We start from the raw sequence: 11509 nt of genomic DNA, 5'->3' as shown, positions 1-11509 counted from the left end.
TCAAAAATGTACTTGCCAATATCCAACCCTGTCTCCTCCACAAAGCACACATTTCAGTTGGTATACCCCCTTTTGCTCCACTACCATAGATAAAAATCTGCATGCGAAAAAAACTCCAACCTCGGACCTGCGCACTGGGTCCACATTTCTAATTCTTTCTCTTCATAATAGAATTTTGTGTTATTTGGTTGTTTTTCATTTAAAATTTTGCTGAAAAAAATAAAGGAAAAACATTTCCAAAAATAAATAGTTGACCACACGTGTGGACCACAAAGTCGGGGCCAAAGGAGTTTCAAGAAAATTGAAATAACGGAATTAATTTTGGTCAGCTTTATGAAGTGAAAATTGTTTCGCGCCCGTCACCAATCAACCAGCCAACAAAAAATCTACAAGGCTTTGAAGCCTTTGTTCACTGCAGCAGTAGTCAGTCAGTCAGCAAGTCAGTTAATAGACCAAAAAAAAAAAAAAAAATAGAAACAAAAGTTGGTGAAAGTAAAACTTTCCCAAAAATATTAAAATTTTTGCTGTTACTGACTCCTGCCTCCGGACGGAACAGCCTGACATTGTGTCCACACAAAAATTAACTCCTTGAGGAACCAACCAGGAAGTAGCCATCCAGTAAAGAAGCTAAAATGTCGGGCGAAGAAACATCTGCTGACCGTAATGTGGAAATTTGGAAAATCAAAAAATTAATAAAAAGTCTGGAAATGGCCAGAGGGTAAGAAAATTTATATTTTTTTCTAACAAAAAATAAATATCACAATGTGCCAAATTTCTTCGGAAGAGGTGAAAAATGATAGAAAGAAAGCAAAAAAATGTCCATTGAAAATGTGGCCAATATGTTGGTTGGTATGTCTGTATGTATGTGTGTGTCTCGAAATTCTTTTATATGGGAGCCACCTCGCCTGCATTACATGTACATGCTGCTTTTACAGAAGACTCACACACACACACATACAACCTTATGCGCCCATTTTCCAATATGCTGCTGCTGCTTCGGTGATTTCATTTGGTATACAAGCCGTCCGTCCCATGCGTTTCAATTTTTTTCTTTTTGGTTCCACGTTTACAACTTGCCAATGTGGCGACAACAGTCATTACTTCGGCTTCAGTATTTTTTGAGGGAAAAGGAAAATTGACAATTAGTTATTCCCCCGCAAAAAATGCGAAGAAAAAACTTTGTTTATATCCCCCTTGTTAATACACCCCTCCGCCCGCCTTTGCAGGATATTAATATATGACTAAGTGCATTTGTTTATAACCTCAATGGTTAGGTTTTTGTGAACTGTGGCGAACAAAAATGTGACTGACTGACTGCCTTTTCTAAATACCATAAGTCAAAGGTGAATGAAATGTGGACCGTTCCCACCCACCCAATTTTGGAATTCTTATTGGATTTTTATAAAAACTTCGCGCAGAAAAATCGAACAAAATTTGAGAATAAAATTGAATGGACTCAACTCTAGCATTTGTGTCGTTACTCCTCGAGCACTTTGGAGTGAAATTAAATATGGACTTGATTATGGCATTTGTGCCCTTACATATCCAACGAGAATGATTAATATTTTAATTCTCAGAGGGGAAGATAGTTTCCTGTGTTACATTTACATATTTTAGAACAAAATTGAATATGGACTCAACTTTAGCATTTGTGTCGCTACCTCTCCAGCAGAAATACCACAGCACTTTGGAGTGAAATTAAACATGGATTCTGGCATTTGTGCCCTTACATCTCCAGCGAGAATGATGAACATGTTAATTCTCAAATGGATTAAAAACGTCACGCAGAAATGGGGAAGAAGTTTCCTGGGTTACGTATTTTAGAATAAAATGGAATATGTACTCAACTCCGGAATTTGCGTCGTTACGTTTCCAGCGGAAGTTATGGACATGCTACTTAAGTTACCCATTCATAAAAGAGCTTAGAATAATTACTTCGTGGTAGGCCCTCTGCGGCTAGTTATTTTCAACCTTAGTTTTTTATATCTGTCCAGATGATATAGGATATCACTCCATGGAGTAATATCACTGTTATTTTTGATTTAAAGTGCATTTACAACCTAATTTTTTTTCTTACCCGGCTTGTGACAGAATATTTGTTCCAAAAGCCTAGCTTTAACAAGATTTCCAGAAGCGCCGGTCTTGCTCGCAGCTTCCAAGTTGAAAGGCTGTGTTTCGAAATGTTCTCGTCCACTTAATATTTCCATCTAATTCGTGGCGTTCCTCTTTGCGTGAACCATCAGCTGATTCTCTTTTATATGCCTTTTGAGCTGGGACACATCCTCATCCATTCTCTCAACATGACCTAGCCAATGTAGTCGCTGCAGTTCAATTCGTCTGACAATGCCGACGTCCGAGACTAGATAGAGTTCTACCATGGTTCATTCGATGGCGATATTCACCGTCAACGCAGTTCGGCCCATAGATCTTTCGGCGAATTTTTCTCTCAAACACTCCAAGAGCTGCCTCATGTGCTTGCGTAAGCATCCATGCTACAGATCCATATAATAGCACGGGTAGTATCAGCGTCTTGTAGAGTGTGAGTTTGGTCTGGCGGGAGTTGGTCTTGTTTCTAAACTGCTTACTTAGACCATAGTACCATATGTTGGTCAACACTATCCTTCTCCGAATTTCGCCACTATTTGATACCAGAAGTTTTGCAAAATGTTCCTTCCAGATCCTCAACACGCTGTCTGTATCTGTCACCAGGATTCCTTCTTCATCTCTACAGGAGGATGTGCTTGCACCGAAGCCTTCGGTTCCGGACTTCGTTCTGACTTCTCTACATCTCGATTTGCTCCTGCTCACGTTTTTTTGTTCTTTTTTCTGAAAACACATTTCTACTCCTCTCTCCTTTTCTCCATTACGACAATCCTGATCGTACCATGGCTTTCTTGATGGGGGTCTTTGGTACCCAAGTGTTGCTTTTGCTGCAGTGTGTAGGGAGTGGGCAATTCTTTGGCATTGTGCTTCTATATTATTATCGGGACAAGGAAAGCTTCCGTCAAAAAGGTGGATGAACGCCTTCCGTCTATCACAACATGATCAATTTGATTTCTCGTTGCTTGATCGGGAGAAATCCATGTGGCCTCGTGTATATCGAGATGCTTGAATCTTGTGCTGCTAACTACCATGTTTTTGCTGCCGCGAAGTCAATCAACCTCATGCAGTTGTAGGATGCTTCTTCATGAAGGCTGAATTTTCCGACGGTGGGAGTCAAAGATATTTTCCCTTCCGATTTTTGCATTAAAATCTCCTAGCAGAATTTTATGTCTTTGGTCTGCTCATCTTTGTCTTCGGTCGGAGCATAAGCGCAAATGAGACTGATGTAGAAGAACTTCGTTTTTATACGGATTACAGCAATTCGCTCATCTACTGGAGTGAATCTGGAGACGAGGTCTTTTATTCTCCTGTTATCCATAAATCCGCAGCCAAATTCATGTCACGTTTCATGACAGCTATAATACAGTGCTGATTTACTTACGCCTGTCTCTTTCCATCGCATTTCCTGTAAGGCAATAATATCGGCTTTGTACTTCTTGAGTACATCCGCCAAAACGAAAACTGTGCCTTTTCCAAGTGCAGATTCACAGATCGTGGTCCTTTATACGTTTGCCAGTGTCCACAATTGAGACGAAAGAGGGACCAAGATAAGCCTGAGCTCCGCCACGTTAAAGCCAATCAGAGCCGTTGCTTGGTATCTATCATCCCCTACGCCATCCCCTATCGAAAACTTCTGTGGAATATTGTAATGGACGTTTCCGTGGTTATTGCTCGTCAGCGACATTTCGGGCTCTCAAACTCCAACTGGGGAGTTGTGACCACTTCTGCATTATTTCGATGTGGTTCCCAGTGTTGATATTTGTTGCCATCCTTCGTGATTATAGCTTGGAACCAAAACTGCAGTTTTTATTAATTTTTTATCTGTCCAGATCATGTTTATTGCATTGGGGATCATATCGGCTATTACCATCCACCCGGTATGAGCTTTGCGGTCCACCTTCTCCAGCTTTCGTTTTTCCATTGTGCCCGCAATTTTATCATTGTTTTTGTTCAAAGAGTCTGATCATAGGTTCTAGGAATAATCCACGTTTAAGTAAAGTCTTTCTTTGTTCCACCATGAGATCTATGGGGATCATACCCTCCATTATCAGAATTGCCCGCTCTGATACTGTTATGTTTCTCGCTTTCTTCGTAGTATGTTTGTACTGGCTCTAGGTTGTTGACCGATTTGTCCGGTCCAGTTAGTTTCACAACTCCAATAGTACTTATTTTACTTCGTTTACTGTTTAAATGCTGATTTAATTTTCAAACATGTCTAATTTGGTACTACTTAAACTAAGTTTGCTTAGCCTAATATTAAACACACAATACTTATCGATAAACTCTTTGTTCTAATAATAGAATTTGATCTGTGGAGAGTTTTCCCATCATTTTCGCTTTAAAATTTTAATAATAGTCTTATCAGCGTTGCATGCTGAATTATCTTAAAACACTCCAACGATTTAGGATAGGTTAAGGGATGTACATCTGCTGATTGCAACCGTTCACTCAGAGACATTTGCCCATTGTATTCATCCTTGTACCTGAAAAGAAAGGAGAAGAGAGAATGGAAGAGAGGAAAGATAGTGGAAGTTTGGAGAGTAAGATAGTTATTTTAGCCATGTCAAAATCTTAACAAAGCTTAGGATCTGCTTGGGGTCTATTCCGGAGAAGAATGCTAGATTATCAATTTCATATTTGCCGAACTGTCTGTGTCTTCTGCCACTCAGCGATGGACACTTACAGAGTATATGTTCAATTGTTTCCAGCTCTTTCTCATCCTCAATCTTAATCCATTCCGATGATGTCCCATTTAGAAGTGAGAGATCTAATCTTGCAGTGACCTGTTATTATCTCAACAACGATTTTAATCTCTTTTGTTATGGGACAACAGAATTCCGGCCAGATGGTTTTTGAGATTCTGAATCCTGGTTCGGATGACCATCTTCGGCCTCGCAGTAGCTCAAACGGATTTTCCCAGCAAAGTAGCCAATGGGCGGTTGTACATATCCCTCAATCAGAAGATTGGACGACTGTGATCTCCCTTGAGGAAGCACATCGGCAATCTCTTTCCCTTCTATGTTGCTAGGTCACCGGCAGTAGGTGTTTTGACTATCTCAGCCGCTTTCGTGATTGCTAGGATTTTTGCGTGGAAAACGCTACAGGGATCACTTAGTTTATATATGTTGTAGATGGCTAGTTCCTTGCAGTAAACATCTGCACCAGTACCTCCTTCCATCTTCGACCTGTCTTCAAATAACGACATCCCTACTAGGAAACTCTACTTTAATGTCATTGAAATCGTTATGAGAGGGAGTATACTGATCTAAGCACTCCTCTCTAGAAGGTCACAAACTGACGTTGGTTTTGGAATAGTAGCCTGACCAAAATTCAGCGACTTCCAGGCATCCGTTTCCCGATGAGTCAGATCACTTCTGTCAGCCTGGAATTTAACCAGAAAATCCAGTGGTTGTAGATCAAGATTGCATTGAATGCTGCTTGTGGTGTGCTTGCTTGCTTGCAGAAGTGGAGTGCCATTAGTCCTATCTTAGTGCATTCCTCAACTATTCCTTTTGATTCTAAGGAGACGTCTAAGGTTGCTCCACCCAAGGACGGCAATCGGAAATTTGCGTGTGCCCAGTTGGACAGAGTTAAAATGTTTAGATTTGAAAAAAAACCTCAGAATCAGATTTTTTGAATATTGAAATGTCGTTTGTAAGAGTTGCCACATTTGAATATTTGTTTCTTAATTCTATTCTTAGCAATGGCACCAGCATGATATCCCTGATCATACCACCCAAGGATCAAATATCACGTGTTAGCAAAATGCTAGCCGATGAATTTGGAACAGCGTCGAACATTAAGTCACGGGTAAATCGATTATCGGTTCTGGGTGCAATTACCTCGGTACAGCATAGACTTAAATTGTATACCAAAGGTGAGTGGGAAAACCTTCAAAAGTCTCAAACATTTTTTATTAAATATTCGTTTCTTTTTTGCAGTGCCTCCAAATGGATTGGTAATTTATTGTGGTACAATTGTCACCGAAGAGGGTAAAGAGAAAAAAGTCAATATCGATTTTGAACCATTCAAACCGATCAATACATCATTGTATTTGTGCGACAATAAGTTCCATACGGAAGCGCTAACCGCCCTGCTGGCGGACGATAATAAATTCGGTTTTATTGTTATGGACGGTAATGGGGCGTTGTTCGGTACCCTGCAGGGTAACACGCGAGAAGTTCTACACAAATTCACAGTGGATTTACCGAAGAAGCACGGGCGTGGTGGTCAATCGGCATTGCGATTTGCCCGTCTGCGCATGGAAAAACGTCACAATTATGTGCGCAAAGTTGCTGAAGTTGCCACCCAGTTGTTCATAACGAATGATAAGCCGAATATTGCGGGACTGATATTGGCCGGTAGTGCTGATTTTAAAACGGAACTGAGTCAATCGGATATGTTTGATCCGGTAAGTGGGGAGGGGTTAGGGATTATTTTCTAAAAAAATTGGAATTTTATTGTGATATTTTCCCTTGCAGAGATTACAATCGAAAATAATCAAATTGGTCGATGTGTCATATGGCGGTGAGAATGGTTTCAATCAGGCAATTGAACTGGCTGCGGAATCTTTGCAAAATGTTAAATTTATTCAAGAGAAAAAATTAATTGGTCGTTACTTTGATGAAATATCTCAGGTAGAGGATTTGGAGCCCCTTTACTATGGATCTAGACTTTTGTAATTTATTTTTGTTCATTTTTTCGATTTCAGGATACGGGCAAATATTGTTTTGGTGTTGAGGATACATTGCGTGCTTTAGAATTGGGCTCGGTGGAGACCTTGATTTGTTGGGAAAATTTAGATATTCAAAGATATGTCCTTAAGAATCATGCAAATTCAACGGCAACCACGGTATTGCATTTGACGCCGGAACAGGAAAAAGATAAATCGCATTTTACAGACAAAGAGGTAAGTGTGAAAAATTATTATTATGATTTTTTTAAAGAATATTTTTCAAGGGCCATATAAGGCGTGGAATTTTTAAAGAAAATTCTTTTTCGTGGTCCATATTTGGCGTGGATTTTTGAAACTGGATGGCCATTTAAGGAGTGGATTTTTTAAAGAATGTTTTTTGGAGGGCCGTATAAGGCGTGGTGTTAATGATTTTTGAATACATGGAATACACCGTTTGTCTACCATCCCCAAGAAAAGTTCATAGAACTGACGCCACTTCAAACAATCCCCATTTAATTGAGGAATTGTTACCTTCAGTAGTGGAAGTGAACTGTGTGCAATAATGTCACTTCCCAGTTGAGGTGCAATACTGCTAGTTTTATTAATTTGTCATACCGAATCTTCCAATATATCGTAGCTTTCTTGTTTCATTTAAATTTTCGATGAATCTTCAATCTGCTGCAATATTTCGTGGCAGATCTCCGTTATTTGATTTCATAGTTTTTTTTTAAGAATCTTCTCTGATGCTATAGAATTGCCTCGACTGTTTCGCTTCGATTGTGCCCAAGCCTTGCAAATGACGACTAAGGGCCTTCATTCGAGTATTTCTCATACTGGCAAGTCCATCAACACGGGAAGGCATTTTGTCTCCTGAGACAACTTCAGTCGATTTCTCTCTCAAGGTGGGAACTGGCTTACTTTGGGCAGACATCAGCTTCTTTATTTCTGCGTCTATATATTCGATTGTTGAGCTAAACTTCTCTCCAATCGTTCTATATAGATTCCGAACAATATACGGGTCATCCTCTGACAAAGATGCATCATTGCCATTATTGTTTGTTGATGTAGTAGCGAGTAGCAGCAGTTGTTGTATGATGGTTAGTTATAGACAATTTCCTCCTGTCTTCTCCTCCAGACCACTGAAAGGGGTTTTTGAAATTGGAACTTGTACGATACGTCCTCACACCTTGTGGGTAATGCCCCCAAAAACACCGCCAAATCACTTCGGGGCCACCGAAAAGGTTTATGATAACGCTACAAACTTTCTTGGAGCCAAAAATAGTTTAGAGGAATTATCTGCAAGACAAAGACTACTTTTATGGGACAAGGGCTACTTTTATCAACTTCCAGTTTCAAGGGCATACAATTCCATTTTATTCCACCAAGAGCTCCGTATTTTGGAGGCTTATGGGAAGCTGCAGTGAAGTCCTCAAAACGTCTCTTGGTCCATAGTGTGTCAACGGAAACACTTACTCATGAAAAATTAGAGACAATCATAGTAGCAATCGAAGCTATTTTAAATTCGCGTCCGCTCACACCACTTTCAAACGATCCAGATTGTCTTGCAGCATTAACCCCGGTGCATTTTCTTGTCGGAGAAGCTCTAACTTCACAGGTAGATAGCACAGCAGATACTTCCAAGACATCCAGGATATCACACTGGAAGTTAATTTCGCATATTAAGCACCAATTCTGGAAAAGGTGGTCGGAAGAATACCTACAAAAACTCCAGCATCGTAAAAATGGAGACAAAAGAAGACAACCTATTATGAAAGAAGACAACCTACCACCAATGAAGTGGCCATTAAGGAGAGTTCTTAATGTATTCCCCAGTGATGACTGAGCTGTAAGAGTTGCTGAAATAAAAACCTCAACCGGAGTACTCAAGCGGACGATCCACTGACTGGCACCACTTTTTCCTGAAAATCATGATAAAGTTTTAGTAGACAATGATCCAACGCAAGAAAGCACAATTTCCTGTGCAGCAACTTGCAAGTTACACAATTTCATGAAGGATTGGGAACAGTGAAACTGAATACGGCTGAATGGAAGATGTTAGTATATTATGATTTAACGCCCCTTGTTTCGGAAATAGAGTCATTGGCATCTGGTTTACAAACGCTGCAGCAACTGTGCCCTGTAATGCATCAGCATGAGGTGCAATATTTTTAACATCTCATTCCACATAATTGGCAATATTGCGCACTCACTTTTTGACGTTCTTGATGCGGACTATGGAGAAGGAATGTCAAGACCATCAACCAGCAAAAAGCGATCAGGAGCACATAATCAGTCTTGATGCAATTGATGCAACAATTAATGTTATAAAACAGGATGAGATTAATACTCACCTAAAATTTGGGAGATTTTTTAAAATTCTCAACTGTTTGGACTTCTATCAACGCATCTGGTTTTATCCGCAATAAACCTACCGAGAACACAGGCCAAAGTCATCAATGTACTTACAGATATTCTAAATGAAAAATAAGTCCCCTATTATTATCTCCTCATCAGTTGAAAGAATAAATTAATTTCATTAAGGCTAATCTTGCAATTTCACATGCTTTGCCAACAGCAGGGGATAATTTGATTCGACTTTATAAGCTTATGAGTGTCAAAGGGACAATGACAAAATATGAAATCATTTTGGAAGTCAATATACCCTTAGTTAACCGACAGTTTTTTTTCGAGTTGTTCAAAATAGTTGCAGTTCCAACAATACAAAATAACACCTTAATCGCCATTCAACCAGAAACGGTATACATATCAACCGATGCACATAGAGAAGAATATATTATTTTCAAAAAAACGGAAGACATCAAGCTGCCTCAAACCAAACGATGATGAATATATTTGCAGAAATCAGCAGTCAAAACTCAAGAAAAATGCATAATGAAAATAACTCACCATAAAAATGTCGGAATAATCGAAATTGGTTCCAACTGCGTGATAAAAATAAAATTTGTTACCATACATGGACATTTTGAAGCTTCGAATAGATTAAAAAAACATGTAAGATTAAAAAAACATGCATTCGACAAGTCGTCAAGAGGAAATAGAAAAGGTTTTAACATATACCAACACCACTCCTTACAAGGTTCATCAAGAATAATTAGATTTTTTTTTAGCTCCAACTGAGGCGTGGAATTAAATCTTTTTATAGCTCCAACTGAGGCGTGGATTTAAAAATTTTTTGTAGCTCCAAGATTTTTTAAAGCAAAATCTTTAATTAATATTCTCTATTCCTCTCCCTCTCCTTCCCTTTTAGACTGGTGTTGAAATGGAACTGATAGAATCCCAGCCCCTGTTGGAATGGCTGGCGAACAATTACAAAATGTTCGGGGCCACATTGGAAATAATCACGGACAAATCCCAGGAGGGTAGTCAATTTGTGCGTGGTTTTGGTGGTATTGGAGGTGAGAATTTTGCAATGGTTTTTCATGATCTGAAATTCTGATGACTCTCTCTCTACCCTCCCTTTTTCTCTCTTTTAGGAATATTACGATATAAAGTTGATTTTCAATCATTACAAGCCGATGAACCCCTGGAAGATGTTGATCTGGACGATTATTAAATCTGTTAATACCATATTTATTATGAAAAGGAATAAGAAGAAGATGAAGAAACCCCGAAGATACTGATAATGACAAAACGAAACAAATAAAAACGAAACCAGCTTGTTTGATTAACTTAATGATATCTTGCAGTCCAATATTTCATACAAAATATATATATATTCAAGAAGTTAAAACGAGAAACCAACAACAACAATCTTGGCCATATGAAAATCACCAGCCATGACGGCGGCGAAGGTGAACAGCTGATATCAGCTGTTCTATACTAATTTTATGTTTAATGTATAGCGCAAATACTGCCTCTAAATCTCGAACAAAGAGTATTAAAATGAAGACCATCATCAGAGATAAAACCAAAAGAGAAAAAAATCTACCAAACAACCACAACAACAACAAATCATAATCAGCCACAGCAGGGAAAATTGAGACAAAATACAACTCTGAAATAGCGGCAAAATACAACTCTGTTATTGTATGAACACACGGGAGATGCAAATGGGATTCGGAAAGGAACGTGAAATTCGTTCTTCGAAGGGGATAAAAATAATTTTCGTAGTTGACTTGTGGTGAGAAATGCTGAAGTCCTCCTATAGAGATCTCCGGACATCCTTTGGAATACCTTTAGCATTTAAGAGTCCTATTCTGTCATTCGTGTATTATCCAATAGCAGATTATTGGAAATTTGTATGCCACTTTGCTCCCATTGAACTGCTGTCATTTTAACATTTCTACCAAAAGAAGAACAGCTGTTTAAATTAATGAAATAAATTGGAAAATATTTGCAAGAGAATAGTTTGTTGTCATTATTAAATTTAGCAAAAAGAGAGGTGAGTATCCTAGGTATAAACACTGGACCATGTTAGGTTTGAATTTTTAAATAGGCGTACAAGGCGTGGATTTCTTAAAAATATTTTTTGGCGTCATATACAAGGCGTGGACTTTTTTTCAGAGTACTGTACAAGGCTTGGCAGTTAACAGCACCAGATTCAAGCATCTTGATATATACAAGGTCACATAGATTTCTCCTGATCAAGCAACGAGAAATCAAATTGATCATGTTGTGATAGACGGAAGGCATTCATCCAGCGTATTAGACGTTCGATTGATCCGAGGAGCGAATATTGATTCGGACCACTACCTTGTGGCAGCAAAAGTG

General features: G+C 39.0%; 1 protein-coding gene across 1 annotated transcript; it reads left to right on the top strand.

Annotated features, from left to right (window-relative positions):
- The first annotated feature begins 619 nt into the window (after nt 1–619).
- On the top strand, nt 620–10403 carry LOC133323900 (eukaryotic peptide chain release factor subunit 1). The gene is made up of 7 exons (XM_061532803.1): nt 620–718; nt 5805–5980; nt 6045–6514; nt 6585–6740; nt 6815–7012; nt 10047–10194; nt 10273–10403. Exons 1-7 carry the CDS (start codon nt 633–635, stop codon nt 10350–10352), a joined length of 1314 nt encoding a protein of 437 aa, XP_061388787.1. The 5' UTR covers nt 620–632; the 3' UTR covers nt 10353–10403.
- The last annotated feature ends 1106 nt before the right edge of the window (nt 10404–11509 follow it).

Source organism: Musca vetustissima, unplaced genomic scaffold (assembly GCF_032173495.1).
Source record: "Musca vetustissima isolate MV318-11 ecotype Yass unplaced genomic scaffold, APGP_CSIRO_Mvet_v1 utg8833, whole genome shotgun sequence".
In the NCBI taxonomy this organism is placed as follows: Eukaryota; Metazoa; Arthropoda; class Insecta; order Diptera; family Muscidae; genus Musca; species Musca vetustissima.
This window is presented reverse-complemented; position numbering and strand designations above follow the sequence as displayed.